Source organism: Hippocampus comes, unplaced genomic scaffold, assembly GCF_001891065.2.
Source record: "Hippocampus comes isolate QL1 unplaced genomic scaffold, H_comes_QL1_v1.1 scaffold86, whole genome shotgun sequence".
Taxonomy (NCBI): domain Eukaryota; kingdom Metazoa; phylum Chordata; class Actinopteri; order Syngnathiformes; family Syngnathidae; genus Hippocampus; species Hippocampus comes.
In genome coordinates this window covers 4,301,013-4,322,710 of record NW_017805882.1, presented here as the reverse complement: position 1 = coordinate 4,322,710, position 21,698 = coordinate 4,301,013, and the positions used below count along the sequence as shown (strand labels likewise).

At 41.6% G+C, this 21,698-nt stretch overlaps 2 protein-coding genes across 4 annotated transcripts; both read left to right on the top strand.

Annotated features, from left to right (window-relative positions):
• The first annotated feature begins 739 nt into the window (after positions 1–739).
• LOC109527329 (uncharacterized) lies at positions 740–18,797 on the top strand. 3 transcript variants are annotated; one of them, XM_019889181.1, is made up of 8 exons: positions 740–828; positions 2,185–4,249; positions 4,654–4,788; positions 4,911–5,761; positions 6,164–6,262; positions 7,991–8,366; positions 13,956–15,482; positions 18,094–18,797. In XM_019889181.1, exons 3-8 carry the CDS (start codon positions 4,686–4,688, stop codon positions 18,408–18,410), a joined length of 3,273 nt encoding a protein of 1,090 aa, XP_019744740.1. In that variant the 5' UTR covers positions 740–828; positions 2,185–4,249; positions 4,654–4,685; the 3' UTR covers positions 18,411–18,797. The 3 variants fall into 3 exon arrangements, with proteins under 3 accessions (XP_019744740.1, XP_019744741.1, XP_019744742.1); XM_019889182.1 differs by lacking the exon at positions 740–828 and adding an exon at positions 1,870–1,967; XM_019889183.1 differs by lacking the exon at positions 740–828 and having other exon boundaries at positions 3,993–4,249; positions 4,911–5,086.
• A 146-nt stretch (positions 18,798–18,943) lies between these two features.
• Positions 18,944–21,692, top strand: timm10 (translocase of inner mitochondrial membrane 10 homolog (yeast)). The gene is made up of 2 exons (XM_019889392.1): positions 18,944–19,168; positions 20,850–21,692. Exons 1-2 carry the CDS (start codon positions 19,098–19,100, stop codon positions 21,043–21,045), a joined length of 267 nt encoding a protein of 88 aa, XP_019744951.1. The 5' UTR covers positions 18,944–19,097; the 3' UTR covers positions 21,046–21,692.
• The last annotated feature ends 6 nt before the right edge of the window (positions 21,693–21,698 follow it).

Genomic DNA, 21,698 nt, shown 5'->3' with positions numbered 1-21,698 from the left:
CGGTCAGAGTCAGCCCGTGCGAGCACTGTCAGAAGCTACAGTGGTGTCCGTGTTGAGCACGCTCCATGAGGTGCTGGGCTCAAGCTTGGAAGCTGCAAAGACTCTCGGGGCCTCACAAGGAATTGAGAGGCTAGTCCTCATCAACATGGACGGGTAGGGGTCTTCACTGAATTATAGGAAGCAGGGCATTTAAACTCGTTTCGGCTTTTTGTGTGTGTTTGAAATACCCTTTTTCTGCCTCTCTCTGGCATCACCAGTAATCGGTCAGAGAGGGAAGTGCGTGGGGCTGGGCTGGTGCTGCAAACTGTATGGGCCTACAAGGAGCTGCGCCGCACTTTGGAGAAGGATGGATGGAAGAAAACTGACTTCATGGTCAACCTAAACCCTCCCAGTAACAACACTCGGACCAACGGAGGATATGAGGACAGCACGCTGCCGCTTATAGACAAAGGTCAGACAGTAAAAAGTAAAGACATTTCAAATCCACTGCTTATATTGGTCCTCAATCTTCATTTGTGTCAGCAATAAAATGGTCATCTTAGTGACTTCATTCTAACATTCCTGTCTTCAGGTGGCAAAGGCGACCGAGAAATGATTCCGATGAATGACATGGGACCAGGCGAGTATGACCACAGAACGCATTTACAATGAACTAAGTTGTATCATGCTAATTATATGCTACAAATGATGGCTTTCCATTACAAGCACATTCAGACTGCTGCTTTAAATATGCTACTCCTATTAGATGCCTATTCCACGCTGGACCAACGAGGGAGAGGGAACACTCTGGACAACACAATCGAGCCTGATGATAAAGATGCAGCGCAGGTATAAGGCCCTACATTTTTACATAATTTATAGTTCGAATGGTTTTCTTGTTGAGAAATAAACTGGAACAGGGCTATAACCTCCTATTTCACTAATTGGTATTTTTCTTTTTTTTTCCTTTTTCGCGCATCAACACCCTTGGTCAGTCCACACATTTCTGTGTTATTTTTACTAATCATTGACCATGGATGCAGAATACCATAGAGAGAGGCTTGACAAAAAACAACTTGGTATTGCACAAAAATCATGTTCAAGAGACATGTGCATGATCAGCTCTTGAGTAAACAACAGCTATAGATAAATATGGATAGGTAGGTTTGCTCCTTTATGAACGGTGTGCTTCGGGGACGCTAAAATAATGTCCGTGCTTTCCATTGCATTTGACCGGAACATCGGCCCTGCCAGCGTGGCTGCCACATAGATATTACCGTTAGCCGGATCTAGTTTGTGGATCTGTGACCATAACTCTGAAAACAGCGGCACAACCCAGAAATACATATGCTGGTCTCAGTACAACGCCAGTAAAACAGCAGCCAATTCTGGAACCTACAGACTTTGACAAATGTAAATGTAAACTTTTTGGACACAATTACATTTTTAAAAATCACATCCGCTTTAGCTATTTGCAGCCAAGAATTAGAGTAATATTGCAACCTTTGCTTCAAAGTTGCATGTTTGCACTCGATACACATATCCGTTCCCATATTAGCAGCAGCGAACGTTACTGTGAGAAGGGACATGCTCACACACGCCCACAGACAACATGTCTCTTCACGTCTTAATGGAGCGCTTGGTTTATAATTGTCTGGCACATTTCTCACCTGCTTTATGAATTAAAAAGAACCTAACATTTTGCCACCCCTCTTTTTCTTAGACACCCTTCTTAAATATGCTTGCCTCAAACGTTTGATGTTCATCAACTAACACTGTATTGTATTTTGCTCCTTCCTTTCCATCTGTCTCTTTCTGCCACTAATTTTCTCTATGGCTGATTCTCTGTCACACATTTTTTCTTTGCTTTTTTCCCCCCCTTCTATCTCCCAGGGTGTGAGGTTTGGGGAAAGGCAGGCCTCTTTGCCTCTAATGGATTCTTATGATGGTTAGGCCACACCCAGTGTGTAACTGCATGTCAGCGCATGGTATGTTTGTCTCTCTGGCAGCCGCATTCAGCTCACTAGCATGGCCTTATTTTTCCGGTTGTCACCAGTGAGCTTCCATTGTACTGTCGTAACAGTGTTCTTCAAGGTTGTCTCTAATTTTGTGACATAGTTGTGAGCAGCTGCATGATTGACTTTGTCTGCTGTGATTCTAATATCTTCTGTCAAATGATTTTATTCTTGGACCCCCCCCTTACAGAAAAACTGATAGTGTGCATCACAAAACGACATCCTCCCGCCCACTGCCCTTGCTGAACTGACAAAGAGGGACCAGAACACTACCGATGGGACAAACCACCACCATTTTCTTCATATTCTCCTCTCTCCTGCTCATGATTTTGCATCCTATTCCTTCGTAACGAGAAGTCCTCCTTTTGCAGTTGACATTCAAGGAACCCCCATAAAAACTGGAAAAGTGACATGGCTTTATGACAACAAGATTGTTCTCCTATCCTACATCTCTGCGCAACTACACTACGACTTGCCTGGAAAACACTATTGCTCAATTTCAGGTTTGACTGTTCGGAGAATAAGACGTTTGGGGAAAATTGTACATGTATATGTTTAAAAGAAATTGAGGGCTAGTGTAATCTCACCCCTCCCCCCCCCCACACACACACACACAAACCACCACCACCTTTTTTAATGGTTGATAACTACAGAAATATTACCGTAGAACAACTATTGATTGTTTGACTCTCATACATGGATTTCGTGTTTTGTAGTGGTTGTTCCTGTTTTTGCTTTGTGCTGTATGACATGTACATGTGCCAAATGACAATGCCGCCGCTACAGCTGCCATTACTGAATTCTCCTATTAACAACGTAACAGAAGCTTTATGTACAATGTTTTTCTTTGTGAAAGTCCATCACGAAGATGCATGGGCATGCTGCAGTTTCTGAATTTGATATCACTATAAAGGGGCGTAGATTATGAATTTGGGGTCTCCTACGATTTAGTGGAAGATTAGTCTTCACCTGCGACATCTGATTGATTGCGCTATATACCGCAAATTCCTTACATTTGTGATTCAGCAGAGGCATTTTTCTTATTTGTGAGCCCATAATCTGAATGTGTAATACAGTACTGTCTTAACAGAGATTGTGTGGGCCAACTAGAGTGCCTTGATTACTCAGGATAGGTATGATGGGTGTGTCAAACCATAATGTGGCTTGTCAATCACCGTCTTAGTATATGGAATGCCGGAGTTTTGTGTTCTACGACTTAATGGACTACATCTGTTTTTTTGGTATGGCATTGATTTTTGTTGATGTGGTTTCAAGGCAAAACTCTTGTATTCTGTATATGTGCCACAAACGCATCGCCTACCTGCCTTTTAAGTCTACAGAACAGCACATGGGAGAAGAAAGTTGTCCTTTTTTGCCCACATTCTCAAGTTCTGTGCTTATGTGGAGCACAACATTCACGAGTGCAAAGTGAGATGTAGATAATTTCAAAAAAAGAAAAGAAAAAAGCACGAGGTGATATTTTGTTTCTTTGCTTTAATTTTTCATGCCAACTGCCTAATTTTCAAGTTGCCTTGAAGAGAGGACTGATTAAAAGAATAGTGAATTGCTTGGGATTGTGTTCGTTTGGCTAAAAAATACATAGAGCAGAAATTGTCCTTTAGGTAGAGGAGGGGGGAAAATTAAAGCACATTTATACAATATATATTACACAAGAGAATATTTGTTAATTTTATGGCTTTATGTATTTTTGTTTTAATATTGATTTGGGTTTAATTGTTTTGGGCATCTGGGTGAACGTATATGCAATCCGTTTTTGTTAGATTGAAAATTGTCTTAATTTGAAGCTTAAAAAAGATCCAACTTCGACATTTGCAATTGGTTGAAAACTGATTATAAACTACACCTTAGTATTTCCGCCTTTGCTCTTAAAGTTGCACATTCTCATTTATGAATGACTTATGTAACTAGCAATATTGTTTTTAATAAAAAAAGAAAATGATTTTTCACCCTGTGTCGGTTTCCACTTTGTGAATAATTCATTATTTTTTGCAATTGTGGAAATAGTCCCTCAGCCCTGGCCAACTGTGAGCTTGTAGTCCTCCGCTATGACGTCATCGCTACTTGCCAGGCCCGACCTGTGCCGCCACGGTCAGTTTCTGGAAGCTCAGAACTCACAGCAGTTAGCAACCGAGATAAACATAGTTCCCCCTTCAAAACGCAGTTCATTTTAGATAGGCTTCCGTTGTGTGAAGGAAAAAACAAATCAAAAAAGTACAAGCGACAATTAAATTTGGGTAAGTAAACTCTAGAATGCTAGCTCCGCTGTTGGCCATGTGTTAGGATGACATTTCAACTAATTGTCATTGACACATCCTTGTTTGCACATTCGCCATACTTGTGTGCCGTATGCTTACTAATGTTTTGCAATACAGTACTGTAGTTTAATATCAGGACATTCCACGGCCATTTGTCACTTTCAGCGTTAAAAAATATTTTTTAATAGTGATAACTATTCAAAATTTTACACGAAGACCACGTGGACGGACGTTAGAGTGCCGCCACCTGCTCAGAATGGAGGCCAATGGTATTTTAATTCAGGTCATTTTCACACGATTGGAGTATATTTTATCGCGTCAAAATAATAACAGGCCCAAAATTAGCAAGTAGAAGACTTGACTGTGTGGTTGCTTTTAATTAGGTTTCCAAGCAACTCTCCATTGCCAATGCAACATGCAGCACTACCACTTGCGGGACTATGAGATGAAGCTTCTTGGAGAGCTCCAGAGACAACAAAACCGCGCCGAGTTCTGTGATACACTTTTGCAAACTGAGGGTGAGACCCAGAGGGTTAAAAAAAACAACAACAAAAAAAACCCTAAATATATTTACAATGAACAGAGTCTGAAGCATGTGAATTGAATTGAATTGAATGGTATTCGTCTTTCTCTTGTTTAGGTATTTCAGTGCCCACCCACAGCTGTGTTCTGGCTGCTTTTAGCCCTTACTTATCTCAGAAGCTGTCATCCACACCGTCTCCTCCATCTGGGGAAAAACGCCAGCTCCATCTTCAGTCTTTGAAGGCCCACACCCTTTTGAAGCTCGTTGGTCTACTCTATTCAGGGGAGTTGGAGGTAAATGGAAGCGTGGAACAGAATGATGTGATGGATGCAGTCCAGAAGTTTGGGATCACACCCCTCACAGAGAGACAGAGAAATGAGGCTGCAAAGGACATGGAAACCCAGGAGAATCAGGTCGGGATTTGCAGTAAATGTTGCACGTTAACAGTTGCTGGCAGAGAGTGTGCTAATTGCAGTATGAGGAATGATGCACACGTGCATCCTGAGGTGGCAGGACAGAAAGATACACATTGTTCAGCAGAGAAGAGAAGTTGTGTATCCACTGGGACACAAACTCCATTAGACAATCAAACTAATCCAGAAACTCCGGAACACATCACATTTCAACCCCAAAACATCCCTTTAGATGTGTGTGAGTCTATTTCACACCAACCCTCTGCCTCTACAAGTCCAACCTCAAATGGCGAAGTGTCCAGGAATCAGTCCTGTAGTTCAAACAATCACACTTCCTTCTCTGAGAGGCTTCAGAATGGATGTGCTGAGTCTGGTGGCAGTACCCTTGTGCTGACTCAAATAAATGACCAGAATAAGACAAGCAGAGATGAAGTAAAGAAGATGACAGAAGATGAAAATCCCAACTCAACAGAGAGGAGGCCTGCATTTACCAAGACAGCAAAGAAGAACCTGGCCAAGATGAAACTGATGGAGTCAACACAAATTTCTGTGAAGGTACAAAGTAAAAGTGAATGTTGCAACCCCTGCGTCTCATGGTTTTTGAAACACTATTCAGGTCTAAGTATGTAGAATGGCATTGGTTACATCTACTTATTACTTTACACCTTTTAGCCTTAAATACACTTTGCTCAACTTGGAAACTGACAGATGACAAATTTACTTGATGTTTTGTTCAAATTTGATACACTGCAACACAGGGGTGTTGGAGTAGAGAAATCTGTAAAAGGGGCTCTTGAGGACCGCACTTGGGCACCCCTGCTGTAACAGAAAAAGAATTCATCGTTTCAGGATTGTAGTGTCAGAAGAAAAAAGAAAATTACAAATATATGCTGTAACGCATGTGGCCTTTAGGTCTCGGGTTATGTCTATGTAAACTAGTGTGTTGATACTTTGCAGGTGAAGCTGAGGAGGAGGAAGGCAAAAGAAAAACTATGGGAGGTTGTGTCCATTCAAGATGAGGATGAGACAATGTCAGGGTTCGCCCCTTTATCTCAGGTAAAATACACAGTGTAAGAGACTCACAAACTTTGCTTTTATCGTCTGAATCTTTCAAGAAAATTGTTGATTCTATTTCACAAAAATAGCTTTTATCCCTCAATATGTGGGCGTAATTGTAGACCCGCAATGATAAGGACTGGTTGTTAGCAGCTGTGATGCAGTAGTACAGTTCTGTATTTGGGGACAAACACAAACAGCGGTGCGGGAAGGCTGGGGAAGCTTAACCTCAGTGCAAAACCTCCATCACATTTAAATAAACATTGCAACTGAAACAAAACAAGTGAACAGCAATCTACAAATTATTTAAATCTCATCTTTCAAATGTGTGAAACCAGTGAGCCTGTACCATATAGGTATTAAAGTTTAGGCACACTAGTCTGTGCTGAGGTGGATATGGTCTTGGAATTTTTAGCTTTGTTTGTTTGTTAAAATCGCCATCCTTTCTTCCTGTTGGTATTTCTTTATTTGTTACAACTGCTCCATCTGCTGGTTGCCAAGAAATTAAAATCATTAGGTCTCAATATGAAATGCACTTACTACTGTACTTCGAAAGCGCAATTTTTGTTGAGCCATATTTCCATCTTAATTAAATTATTTTTAAACCTCTAACAAAACTGATAGGCAGGGTCAATACTCTCTAATTTTATAATGCAGAGGAATTTTTAGTGAGATACCAGTTTATCTAACTGATTTGGAGCTGAAGAGGAATTCTGCACCAACATACAAGTCTGTAACAGAAATACCCCTGACCCGCCAACTGCAGCTTTCTTTTGTTTTAGTTTTTCCCAGCAAGCTTTAATTGAGCAACGTCTCTTTTGTCTTTCACTCTGGTTAATCTGTTGTAACTGTCAGGTTGTTGCTGCCAAACAGTATATTTCTTTTTCACTGTGCTGTTGTCTGCTTTATTGTCCTCCTGTTTGCTCCATTATTCCGGTCAGCAAGTCTTTGTCAAAGGAGGAAATGTTTAAGCTTCTCTGCCAAGACATTATGACAGGTAGGGAACGCCGCTTCCTCAAGAGCCATATCCTGCCTGTTTTTCCATCCCCCTCTACTTCAAGACATCCGATTCAATCGATCATCTCATCAGCACTCCAACAGACGCCTGAAAAGATCATGATCAATTAGATTAGGTGTGTTGGAGTAAATAAAGCTCTAAAACAGGCACGACATGGCTCTGTACGAACCGGAGTTGCCAATGACTACATTATAATGTGATCAAGTGAATAAGTAACATTAGGCTAACGTTTTTGGTAGCTACCTACAATGTAAACCCATATCTCTTTGAGAATCCCGCTCACCCATCAGGGCTTTCAAAATTTGATGGGGACGGGAACAACTGTTTGCATGGGTCTGACAAACGTCTCTGCAATCTCAAATGAACCCTGATAAAAAAACGTGTGCACTTTGCATGTTCTCCCCGTGCCTGTGTGGGTTTTCTTCGGGTACTCCGGTTTCCTCCCATATTCCAAAAACATGCGTGGCAGGTTAATGAACACTCTAAATTGTCCCTAGGTGTGAGTGTAAGCGTGGATGGTTGTTCGTCTATGTGTGTCCAGCGATTGGCTGGCAACCAGTTCAGGGTGTTCCCCGCCTACTGTCGGAAGACAGCTCGGACAGGCTCCAGCACGCCCCGCGACCCTCGTGAGGATTAGCGAATCAGAAGATGGATAGATAGATGGATAGATTTCTTTATATTTGGTCTTATTGGTTCTTATCTCTTTGTAGGAGGCACACCCAACTGCAGCTCTGACATCAGATCACCATGTTGCACAAGCTGAACCCAGCTACTCGACTAAACTTCCATCCCACCTCAATACTATACCTGGACCGTCACATCACTTCATCGATGGTACTGCTCCACACCAAAATGGAACGCCTCAGCCAGCATGTGTTCCACAGCCTCACGGCCTTGCAGAAGAATCTGATGAGCAAATACAGAAGTTGCTGGAGGACATCATGATGGGTCTGAACATTCTGCCTGACTTGGGAGTTCCAGATGGTGACACAGGGCAAAGTAAAATACCTACAGCTGCCCCTTCAGCTGAATATCAACATTTCCAGAACATTGTGGAACGAAGTTCCCATATATCAACAAACACAGGTATTTGAATGCATGCGTTTCCATTATTTTACTCAACACTTGTGTATTGTTGTAGCTGCTAACAAAGGTTTTGTTTGCTGCATATGCCACAGCCACAAATAGAGCAGCGTTTATGTAATTAATTTAATTTCATTCATAATTTTAACATTTGCTGTAGCCTTTAATTGTTCGTGGTGCTAAAGTCTAAACAGATTTTGAAGCCACAAGAGAATGCAGGCTTACACGTCGAAGTGTATTTTATTTTATTTTTTAAGATAACTGTTAATTCTCGTTTTCTTCAACTGTTTCTAATCTGATGTGATGATTCTGAATGGAAATCATTTAATAATGTACTGATTGACGAAACAGTGTGCGGTGATATTGACGGTATTTTAAGTAACAAGTGCAAACATTTTTGCACACAAACGAAGAGTCAAGCTAGAACATGGATTTGATTCATTCATTTGACTTTGTTTGCCAGGATGATTATGTAATTTGTTTTTAAGACCCTGTAAAGTGACATCAGTGTTTCTCCCCCCCCCCTAAATACATCATACATATTTGAAGATAATTTCTGCAAACTTTCAAAGAACTATGTACTTTGTACTATGAATTTTCCCAGCCATTACTTTTTGTACACATGGACAGAATTGGTGGTACCCCTCTCTTGATGAAAGAAAAATAAGTTTGAATTATTTTACTGTTTATTCTGTTGTTTACAGCAGTTGTCAACTTGTTATGAGGGAACGCACACTGATGACATGAGTGAGGAGTCTGCAATATGTTTTATTGTTATTGAGCAAGTGGTTGTGTGAAGCTGTTGACAGCATCAAATAATGGTTATGGACAAAACAACTAGAATGTGTTCTATCAGTGAAGATTAACATTGTAGCAGAGGATGCAGAGGATGGCAGCTTCTAACAACTACAGATTGCTCCCGGGCTTTGAAGAAGGAAAATCCTGTGAGAACTACAAAAATGAAGTGGAAATGCTGACAATTGTGACGGACTTGGATTCAAAAAAAAAAAAAAAAGTGGATCAAGGGACATCAATTTGGAAATACAAGCAGATGATGACAAGGATAATGGCATGACGAAGTTGATTCGGGAACAGGACATTTTTTTTCTCAGAGCACACACCACTTAGTAAAAGACTGTCCTCACAAGAAAGAACATGTACAGATGGCAAATGAAAGTCAGGGCAGTGATCAGGCATATGATTGTAACAACACTGTTTTCCAAAGAAATATTCATGGTTGAAGCTGTGGAGAAAAGTGACTCAAACTATTTACAGGGATTGGATGAAAGTGAAATGCCAAAAGCGACAAGCATTGAAAGCAGCAAGCCTTTCAAAGATGGAAGATTTGCGAATTTATTTATTTATTTTTAATCCAGCAAACATAAGAACAACAAAATGCTGCATGGAAACACAAGTGGTTCCATCAGACATTCTTTTGCTACCAAGTAAAAGTTCCCGAAAGAGCGCAGGGGCTATGCTAGTTTTGAAGCAAGATACCACAGCCCTGTTGAAACAACTGTTGTCTTTTGAAGTTACATTCTTCATGACATTGCTGTACAAATATATCATATCGAGAATCCGCAGGTGATGCATACATGAATAATGGTTCTTGCTATTTCAGAAAATATGACTGAAGAAAAATGCAAAAGCTGTAAAGAAACTTCACGAGCAGTTAGGCCACGATTCAGTTGATAAACTCAAAGAACACTGAAGAATGCTGGAAATGTTGAGTTCACTTCTGTTTAGAAGAAGTGGGAGGCAAATGTGTCATATGTCACACGCACAGCAAGCCTGCATCGAACCCTGATGTTGGTCCGCCCGTGGCTTCTCGCTACCACGAAACCTTAGCAGTGGATTGACATGAACTAGAACTAAATGGGTAATACTTCCACGTTATTGATCATTGAATTTGTTTCAATGCTGTCACCTCCAAGAAGCCGAGTGTAATAGTGAAACAGTTAGTTTTGTGTCCTTGGCCCACTCAAATGGCTTTTCAGTGACAATAAGGGCGAGTTAAATAATGAAATAAGAGACATGGCATAGAATTTTAATACTTAGATAAACACCACGGCTGCTTGGAGTAATAATGGTTTGCTTGAGTTCCATAACCAAACATTACAAAGATCCTGTTGAAAGTTAAATTTGACCACAGATGTGACTGGGGAACAGCCCTGGATTGGGCACTCGTGCCAAAGAACACAATGCAGAATGTACACCATGGCTTCAGTCTATGCTGGGGTCACCGAGGTGGTTAAAACGTTCCTCTGTGGAAGGATCTCTGGGGGTGGAGTAGATTTTCACGGAGTTCCTTAAGGCTCTGGATCTTGTGGCGCTATACTGTATACCCTCGGCAGTGTGGTCGAGGGGGTATGGGAACTTGCCCAACTCGTCTACATGTGTTTTGTGGACTTGTAGAAGGCATTCGACCGTGCCCCTCAGGGAGTTTTGTGGGGGTTGCTTTGGGAGTACGGGGTACCAAACTCCCTGATATTGGCTGTTCATTCCCTGTACGACCGGTGTCAGAATTTTTACCACATTGCCATCAGTAAGTCGGACTCATTTCCAGTGAGGGTTGGACTCCGGCAAGGCTGCCTTTTGTCACCGATTCTGTTCATAACCTTTATGGACAGAATTTTCTGCCGCAGCCAAGGCTTTGAGGTGGTCCGGCTTGGTGGTCTCAGTATTGTAACTTTGCTATTTGGAGATGATGTGGTACTGTTGGCTTTATCAAGCCGCGATCTCCAACTCTCATTGGAGCGGTTTGCAGCCAAGTGTGAAGTGGTTGGGATTAAAATAAGCATCTTCAAATCTGAACCCATGGTCCCGCGCGCGCGCGCGCGCGCGTGTGTGTGTGTGTGTGTGTGTGAGAGAGCGCGAGAGAGAGAGAGAGAGAGAGAGAGAGAGGCTTCAAATACAGTTTTTAATCCCAAAAGATTACTGTTGAGCATAAAGTCGGTCTAATGTTGACCTAAGCACTGCCAAGACATTAAAAAAACATCTGCCAACTTACCGCAGGAGTGGGCTGAAATTTTGACGTTTGGCCAGACACAGACAACCAACGCATGCTAAAGCTGTTGTTTTATGAAGTCTGAAATGTTAACACGATTCGAACACCTCTCTGTCCTCCATTTTCAAGACACCTCGAAAGGTCTGCAAAAAATGTTGGGTGTGGTCATGTGACTGCCTGATGCCATTTGATTGGCGAAATAGAGTCAAACTTCACTCGTGGTCAGCACCAAATGCGAAAGTCTCTCTGATGAGCCAGAACCAGAGAGAGTGCAACAAGTTATTGGCTGGTAAATAAAACTAGTGTGCGGAATCAAGCTTAATGTAGCAGAGTAAAAGTACCGTATCTTCCAAACGTCAATACTTAGCTAAAAGTTAAACACAGGTTGCATTACAACTACCCAAAAATGTTCTTGAGTAACTTTAACGGAGTAATTGTTGCGCGTTATTTCCCACCTCTGGTTTGCAGAATAGTTAAATGCCCTGGGTCTTAGCTGCACATCCCAATAGCACAAATGAAAATCCGGGCACTTTAAACCGCCACAGTCATACAGTGGGCATAAATGATGAGAACAATTGAAGTCTCGATCTTTTTTTCCATGTAAATCTTCTCAACAGCTTCCTGATTTGTATAAACGGCACAAGAGTAGGTGGTTGTGGAACCTTCTGGAATACATACTGTAGAGACATGTAGGTAGAATATTTACTTTAATAATATTACTTATCCCAATCATGGGTATTGTTACTGGCATCCAGCTATCAATGGAGTCGTTTTATTTCTGTCACTGTGCAATCATTATATGTTTTCACAATTTGATTAGGATCAGACAAGATTTGTCTTCTTAGATCCTAAAATTCCATTATTATATTACCGGTATGCTTGTGGAGGCTCTCAGCTTTTTAGCGCAGAGCAACTTCCCGGAGTCTTCACGGAGACTTCAGGGTTGTCTACCGCTGACGAAGCTTCTGTGATAGAAGCGAAACGTCCTTTTTTGCTTTTTTTTTTTTTTTACCCACAGGTACAGATGACGACTGACAGAACCCTTTCTACGATATATTACCGGTAAATTGTAATGCCTCCGGAATTGGGTTCATCATATTTGTGTTCACTAGTGAGAGGATTTAATGTACATTATTTACACCCCAATATGTCGCTAAATGATGTTACAATTTCGAAAATATATTGTAAAGATATGCTCACCTTTAACAGCATTACATCGGCAAATAGTGTGATTATGTGTTCAGTCGGCTCAACCGTTTGACCAACAAGGCGAGGGTGTGAGTGTACTGCAATTGCCAGTGTCTCAATGTTTTTTTTATGAGTGTATTGAATAATTTTAACCAACTCTCGGGTTGTTGGCACACAACTGCTGCTGTTCTATGTTGCTGCTGCCTTTGTAAGTTACTCACTATTCAAAGATTTTTATTTGATTTTATTTTTTTGAACAATACTGCAGGGATGAGATTTTTCCGCGTTTTGGCGGAATTCCACTTTTTTTCCAGTCAATTTATATTGTTCCAATCCGTAAAAAAATTCTGGGGGGGGGTCCGGACTTGTCTTCGGCAGATTCGGGCTCGTAATGTTTACAAGTAACGTTTCCAAGCATCCATTTTGAATCCCGTTTTTTATCGCGAAGCGTTAGTTTGTCGTTACTTCCTATATGGGCTAAAACCAATGTCTTACTTGTGATTGGTCGCTATATCGGAAAATGCAAATCACAACCAATCCGTGTTCGCCTTCCGAAACCCCTTTCTCGCGAATGCCGAATGTTATCGAGACTCGCGGCGAAGCTAAAGTGCGTCAGATAGATGCGGATCTAAAAAACACATTTCAATGGGACTGGTTGGATAGAGAGCTGACGGTGTCCCCAGTAGGAAACAGTAAAGAGGAACCATTGTGCTTGTGTCGGATTTCGTGAAAAAGCTCGATGTCGCCGGTAAAACTCTGTATACCAGGGGTCCCCAACCTTTTTTGCCCCACGGACCGGTTTATGTCAGACAATATTTTCAGGGACCGGCATTTAAGGTGTGGCGGAAATAATACAACAAAATAATATGGTATGAGCTGCATGAAAACTGTGGTGTTTTCGAAATATAATAATAAACACAAGGAGCGTCTAATCTGGCCGCAACACTCTGATCGCTATGGTAATGTTTAATGCCTTCAAAATACGATACAACGCAAATTCAAAGTGCATGAAAATGACCACTCACCACAGCCCCGAGCTTGATTTTCTGCAACAAGATGATATGGCAGGGAATGTGTTTCCTTTTTTAGTTTTGATTTTGAGCAGCAAATTTGAAGTTACATATTGGTGCTCACCAGGAATGCATAAGCAAATTTGCACTAATTTTCACTTGAAAGAATAGTGAAAAATCTTGGGATTTTTTTCTGTTAAAGTTTCAAATAGTGTGTAAATTGAATCCACTTCATCTTCAGCATGTTAAGTGCCACTTTAGTTAGTGGCCCTGCCCCCGTCCCGGCCACGCCCCCGTCCCGGCCACGCCCCTTTCCGCTTTTTTCATCACTAGCCACTCTCATCCCTGATACTGATTGTTTTTTTTTTTTTTTCCTTTTCTTTATAGCTCAGAAACAACTGGACTCCAAAAGTGTGCCACTTGGTGAATCTAGCGGTGTGAAAATCCCACATCAAGCGTTTCTTTTGGATCCGTCCTCCGTGAGCTCAGTGAGGCAAACAGATCGACTGAGCTACCATGTTCGAAACTACCCACCAGTCCCGGAGCGGCAGCCCTTGTCTTTGCTTTCGCCGCCTTGGTTGAACGATTTGCGGCTCCCGAGGTGCCTTTCTCCAATCAAGCCATTCCCTTCAGTAGGAATGAATGACCCAGTCGCTCGTAATAGTCAGTTGTCTCACTGTGCAAGACCTTTGCTCCCAGAACATTCTGGATTACTGTTTTTTCCACTTGCTCACGGAGAACATAAACAGCCCCCTTTATTGAAGGCACATCGAAACTCCTGGCCAATGCAATGCCTGAAAAAGCCGGTATATGAACCACAGCAAAGCCGAAGCTGCACCCGACCTTGTATTAAAAACAGGGTGAGAGTGTGTCCAACTGCTGCTGAGAGGAAATCCTACCCCCAGAAGATAAAGAAAACTTCAGTATGTAAAAATGCTATTGCTATGGATGGTAAAGCACCTCCTAAAAAAAGGAAAGTCAGCATTGATTATCCACAAGATGCCACCGGTTCAATCTGTGATAGAATTAAAAGTAGAAAAACCATGAGCATTTGCTCAGTTAGTATGTCACGAAACAATGTCCTGGCAAAAGAAAGAAATATGGCCAAAGGTTCTGAAAAATCACCACCCATTTGTTCGGCCAAACAGAACCAAGAGTCAACCACAAAGAACCACCTGAAAGAGAGAAGCAGAACCACTGTACCTTCCAAATCGGTGAGCTCATGTCAAACCCGCCTCAAGACCAGGGCGTTTTTGAAAACAACTCAAGCGCCTTCAAGTGTCACATGCCCACAAACAATCCCAGATACAAACTCTGAGGCCCTGAGACCTTCTGTTGCATCGAACCAAGTCTGTCTCTTCAAGCGGAAACGTGGGAGAACGTCACAAAAGAGGAAGGCATGTTTTTCTCCAAACACTGCCCCTGCAGTCATATCGAGTGACAACCAGAAGAACATTGAAGAGGAATTGTCAAAGATCGACCTGGGAAAGAGTAATGTAGCAAAAGGAAAAAGAGCCAAAATGAGGAATGGAAAAGGAGAGGAGGTGGTTACACTGAAAAGGGTTAAAAGCGCTGCTCAGCCTGGTGATAACAATAAGCCCAAACGAATGGTTGCTTTCAAGGAATTACAGACGTTTCTGAAGGCCCACAACTTAAGAAAGCAATCAAATGAAAGCCGAGATAATCATAAAGACGTTGACGTTATTGAGCTTCAGGAAGAATCCTCTGCCAACGTCGGTGTTGCCGTCGATCAAACTGGCAGTCCCATTCTCAACGAATCGACCGAGGAGAAAGACTCGGGGAGCTCTTCTCGAAAGGCTGTCTTAAGTGACGCTCATCCTTCGGTGAACGTGGTCAAGAGATCATTTCCTCAACAGTCCGAGGGGGACCAAACACAGACGACCCACATGCAAGGTACTACGATACATGTTTTCGGTGTTTTGCATTCCGATGTGTTCGTTGTAAAAGTCAAGGTGGTGAGGAAAACTAGAAGAAACGAATTGGTGTCGACAAAGACCAATGTAGTTGAGATTTTGTGGAAAACATTTAATGTGGAGGTGTCAAAATGAAATGATTCATTTAGAAATTAATCATCAAACTAAATGACGACAACTTTGAGAATCCATTATTCGTTTAGAGTCACTGTTTGATTGAAATAAGTCAATCCTCTGATATTAGCCCCTGGACAGTAAATATTCATACGACAAAGTTGAGACAGGAGCATGTTTATCACTGTGTTCCATCACCTTTTCTTTTCACAATTTTAAATACATGTTTGGCACCAATAGTTGAAGCTTTGCAGCTGGAATTCTTCCCAGTCTTGCTTGATGGACCACTTCAGTTGCTCAACAGTCCAGAGTCTCCATGTCATATTTTGCCTCTCATAATCAGGGCTCCAGACTGCCTCTAAATGGTTGCATTTTGTCCCTAAAATATGAGACAGTTGCGATTAACTTTTCGTCCACTCATGCAAGCGCAAACCGTAAATTATATGGATTTATTTATTTATTTATGAGAGGGTGGGCGGGTGTCAAATATTTTTTGTTGCTGACACGCTTCCACATTTTGGATCAAAAGACTTGAATGAATGGGGGTCAGCCTCATGTCGCAAGCATCGGATCGCCGGACCGCCACTTTGGATTGATTGCAGTGGCAGCAGTACCACGTAAAGCAGCTGAGGTGTAAAGTGAAGCCCTGCGGTGTAAAGTGAAGCCCTGTCGCCAGATTGTTGTGTCCAATAATACATGGACAACAAACAACTGCATGTTAAAGATTACTGTACCACATTCATCATGGGCGTTTTAGAACAATGCACACCAACACAAGACATTTTATGGCACTGTGTCATTTGTTTATACAGTAGTACCTCTACTTTGGAAATTAATTGATTCTGGAAGAAATTTCTTAACTAGAACATTTTGTAAGTAGAGACGCGTTTTCCATGTAAATGCCCTAATTTGTTCCAAGCCTCCCCAAAATTCAGACATAATGTTTCCTGAAGCATAAAAATGCATCACAAATACATGTTACAATTACATCATTGCACAATAAATGAGAGTTGTTCATAATGTAAAAAACGAAGAAGAAAGAATAAAAATGATGGTCATTTAACTTTTAACTGCATCCTCAGCATTTTTTTTGCCCTCTTTAGTTCATGCTCTCTCTCAGAAGTGTTTTTTTGCCTGGCATTTTGGAAAGAACTGATCCAAGGACGTTTGCATTTGTCGGCTTTTATTTTAACAATCCTTTGAAAATGTGCAAAGCAAACATCAGCATAGTGAGCGATCGCCCGACTGTTGAACACTTTTTCTGGGTAATTCACATTTACGTAAAACTATCGGAACACCTCGTGCCCCGGGGGGCGAATGACTAGCGTGCTGCATAGACACATATGTATCTATCTACACGCATAGACACATATGTTCGAGGTCCCTCTTAGCCAATGGGATGCCAGGATGATGCTCGGTAATAGCCAATGGCAGAGCAGCTCTAAGTATGTTGCGTTCAGGAAACTCGGAGCTGCGAGTAGCAGACCATACTGTATTTCTACCTTTCATATCTTGAAATTTCTTTCGTAACAAGAGGCAATATTTTTCCGTTGAGACGTTTCGTTTTGTAACTTGAACATTTTGCATGAAGAGACATTCGGAAGTAGAGGTAACACTGTAAATAATGTATAGAATAAATGGTTCAAATGGCAGTCATACTAGTTGCAATTTAGGTTGTAAAGTGACGAAATTAGAAATATTACTTTTTTTGAGGGAACCACCCCGTAACATGAAATTATTACTAAAGTAGTTTGCCAAGAATAACAATTTTCAATTATACGATAACAAGCAAATGTTTTTTGTACACTACAAGAGCCTACATTCCTTGAAAACTGGATGTACTACCAGATATTTTCGATGGTATTTGTCCATTGGTTATACTTGTTTTGTATTTTTATTTACCATACTCTATATCCTTTTTCAAGGGGAAAGTCAAGTCAAAACATTTCTTAATGTTTTTTTTTGCGGTCCCACAGCTCCAAACCCTGCATTCTGTTCATATTGCGTTTGTGGAATATGAATTAGGCAACAAATCCGCCCACAGTTCGAAAACATGTTCATTTTTCTCAGTAGTCCACACTCGTTTTTTTTAACTCCGAGAGCCTGCTTTATTCTTGACGATGTTATGAATCTTCACTCTTCATCTGTGAAAAAATGACGAGCCACATAGATGCAAATGTTGAATGTGCAAAGTTGTAAAATGCATTTTAAAAAATTATTAGTTTACTAATATAATGTTGCCCGCAAAGGGAAGAACACTCTTGTGCAAAGTGCACAACGGTTTCAAGTTGGATGTTGGCCAGCGAGAGTAAACAGTCGCTGACGTTGGTATATCGACCGTCTGAAAGGAGCAATTCAACATATGGGAATCAATGCATGAGGAAGGCAAAACCAGTGGCCACTGCCGTTGCAAATTAACTTTGTTTTATACAAAAGTCACCAGCAAAGTTGACTGCTTGTTCTCTTTTGATTTGCAGAATTGAATTCTGTTGTGGTGCCACCTCAAAATGACAATCCAGGCTGCTCTCCTAGCGACAGGCAGCCATGCCGGCAAAATCAAATGCCTTTGGAGCCCAACGTGAACCCCCAAATCGGTACATGCCTATCTGCTGCCACTGGGTCGCCAAAGAGCCCAGAAGGCAGCAAAGAAGAGATAATCGAGGTAGACGTGTTGCTCTCCTCCCCAGAAAAAATGCCTTTCCCCGGGCACCGTGAGTACTTAGTCATCGACACTGATGCCACACAAAGTGACGAGGAAGGAGAAATTGATGTGACGGGTGATGAGATAGCCTGACGTTCATATGAGTGCATACTTTTTTGTTGTTGTGTGAGTAGAGGTCATTCCTAGTGTTCTCTGTGTTGTTGGACTTTTACTTCTATTTCATGCCTGTCAGATGTCGAATTTAGTGACTCTTTGTATGATGGGCTTTTATATATATATCCTGTTGTGTGTTTTTGTTTGAGAAATATGGCAACACTAGAATCTCACATTTTCTTTGCAGTTTTGTTTCCATTCCCTAATCTGCAAAAGCATGTAAAATGTTGCTTGTTACGTGTAAAAATAGTTTTGTTTGAAAAGTGGTTAGGTACTGAAATAATTTTCCATACTAATACTGTATGTGGAAAAAAATTAAGCCTGTATTTACAAAATCCCACTGTTAATAAATTTTGTTATTGTTAATTGCATAGTGTTGATTTACTTGTTTGCCGAAGTGATTTACAGTCTACTGTATTGGCTTTCTCGTACTGAAATTACATATTGAGCACAATAGAGGGCGCGCTGCCTTTACTCGTCTACATTTGAATTGAACTTTATTGACAACGGAAGTGGTGGCGGAAATGTGAATGCACGTGTGTGGTTCTGGCTTGAAGGTTATGCAAACCTCACCGGCAAGGAACTTCGCCACTGTCCAGGGAGAGCAGGTCATTACGACGGTGTGTTTGTGGTCAGAAAGACAGCGGTCTGCACTCCAATACGGTCATGGATCCCTTGAGGGCTCAGCAGCTGGCGGCGGAGCTGGAAGTGGAGATGATGGCTGATATGTACAACCGGTAAAGTCGCAATAAGCTAGTGAGAGCTAGCTGTGTTCATTCATTGAAATATTGCTCTCCCGCTTAGCATTGAGGTGATAAGTTATTAAAAGAACCAATGCAGCAGCGTAAGAGGAATCACTTCGAAATACTGGCTGTAAAATTGTTTATGCACCGGGTCTAAACTGTCGACACGGGTCAACATTTTCCGCACTTGTGTTCACGTTAAGCACGACAAAGAAAGCGTATTGTTCAATAATAATCATTGAAAGCACGTGCAATAGACACATGGTTGATCACCACGACACATGCTTCCTTGGTTCTTCAGAGCACCGTAATGAACGTGACAGCTGTTATTAAAATAATTAGGTAATATAATACAAAGTTCACATATCACAATTGCACAGAATGTGGCCAAAATGTCCAGCGATATCCTGGCATCCGTATCTTCGTTTTGCAGATATCCTTTACCGTATATGTATCGTGTGGGAACTGAATGCTACAGAGGCGTCCTCACGATTAACATAGTTACTCCCTAGCAATAACGCTTCTGTACACTACAGCGTACGCATGCTTATCGACCGTTACATTTTTCCAAATTACATTTCAGTCCAACTTGGAACTACGTCATGATTTTAACCCCAATACCAACAAAAATGTACACAAATCGGTGCCATAATCGATCACCAATAAATGTTAACGAAGCAGTAAAGCCACTCAATGTATTCCCCGAAAGTACAGTGTGTGCGCCAATCTGGGACACTGCTCCAATGGGATCTGCCGGTTAATGTGCAGTACAATACTGACAATTTGGGTGACGCTGCAATTTGTGTACGCCTACCAAACTTTTGGTTTAACGAATCACGGCAACGGACGAAGATGTAGTCACTGGCATGTGCCTTGTTTTGACCAGCCCCGTCCTGTTATCTCGATGATTGGCACAGATAGCATCATAGCGTTGAGTGACAATTGTCTTTTTTTCCAATGTAGATATGCAGACAAAGGGCGATATTATCTATTTATTTAATCGCAGCGTCCTTGCAATTGTCTGTAATATGCCAGTTTGGTTTGCTAGTTTCTTCCGCCCACTGCGCTTCTTGTTTTCCTCACAACCGCATATCGCTCCCCCATTCACTGTTGCTTTGTGATTGGTCCGACCCTCCAGTGGCGCCACTCAGAGAAAATGAGCTGGCTCCGGACAAGTTGGATTCTCTGGTTTTTGTGAACTTGCAAGTACTATGAGAATTCAGCTTGCAGGCAAGGTTAGTGCAAAGATGCAGGGCCATTTATTTTCCTCGTAATGCTGTGGGGTATGTGCAAGCGCAACTTGCTCATGCACATTAAGGATTTAGCCTACAAGTACATTCAAACATATTTGCAAATAGGTTCAACCTAGTTTTCCAGTCAAACATGATTACTCCCCATTGTTAGATCCATACTTCCATGGAATTTGCTGAGCTGTCTGGTTGAACATTCTTTCAGGCCTTATAAAGTGATTCAAATGAACATTATCTGTGGTCCATCATATTTAAAAAAAAAATAAATACACCCAGACTTAACTGTAAAGACAAATGTCTAATGCAACGATGATTTTAGTTGCTGGTGTACTTTGCATATCTCACTAATCAATACCACTTTTCACCGGATGGTAAAAAGTTAAGACCCCAAATCATAATAGCTCAAATACACTCTTCATTTGCAGAATGACCAACGCCTGCCACCGAAAATGTGTGCCCCCACATTACAAAGAGCCGGAGCTGACGAAGGGCGAGTCTGTGTGCCTTGACCGCTGCGTGGCCAAATACCTGGACCTCCACGAGAGGCTGGGACGCAAGCTAACGGAGCTCTCGGTCCAAGATGAGGATATGATGAGGAAAGCAGCTGTCGGCAGCGGATAGCAACACCAAGAACAGGACAAGATGCCAAAGACTTTAAAAAAAAAATCTATAATGGCAACGGAATTAGCGTGTGTGGATGGATATATATATAAGGAAGAGTTTTGTTTGGGTGGTGTTTGGGCGAACACATCAGAATTTAAATTCATTTGGGTCCAGTGGGACAAACTGTTGGCTGCTTTCAAGGATTACATGAAAGTGTCTGAGCATTTTGTACACCTTCACATCCTTGAGAAACAGTCTTAAGAGCCTCTCTGGAGGTGGACTAATATGTCCGACCAGGCCTGGTCCTTCAAAGTGGAGTCCTTGGATATGTTTGCATTTATTATTTTAGTTTTATGTCATTTTTATTTTTTACTTTGGCTGATCAGTCCTACATAGACTTTGAATTTCAGTAATATATCAGAAACAACAGTTTATCTTTAGTTCAAGGCTTACTGTATAGTTTCCGTTGACCTGCTTGCAGTTGCAAGTTAATCACCTGTCAACTTTCACCACAGCCAGTAGCAATCAGGACCCTGTTCATGATGAGAAGTTAGCTTCTCCTCTTCTAACACGGCATGCTTAACATATATTTTTACTACCCCCGTGGGTCATTTTTAAGCAACCTAGGGCCCCGTGATAGGCGCTACAGTGGACGTCTTGTGTTCGCAAAA

What these genes read in the sequence shown, in the direction of transcription:
- LOC109527329 (XM_019889181.1), top strand. Translation starts at nt 4,686, where the DNA reads ATGCAGCACTACCACTTGCGGGACTATGAGATGAAGCTTCTTGGAGAG. An exon ending in TACACTTTTGCAAACTGAGG is followed by an intron (nt 4,789 to 4,910) that starts GTGAGACCCAGA and finishes TCTCTTGTTTAG; the next exon opens with GTATTTCAGTGCCCACCCAC. An exon ending in GGTTCGCCCCTTTATCTCAG is followed by an intron (nt 6,263 to 7,990) that starts GTAAAATACACA and finishes ATCTCTTTGTAG; the next exon opens with GAGGCACACCCAACTGCAGC.
- timm10 (XM_019889392.1), top strand. Translation starts at nt 19,098, where the DNA reads ATGGATCCCTTGAGGGCTCAGCAGCTGGCGGCGGAGCTGGAAGTGGAG. An exon ending in ATGGCTGATATGTACAACCG is followed by an intron (nt 19,169 to 20,849) that starts GTAAAGTCGCAA and finishes CTTCATTTGCAG; the next exon opens with AATGACCAACGCCTGCCACC.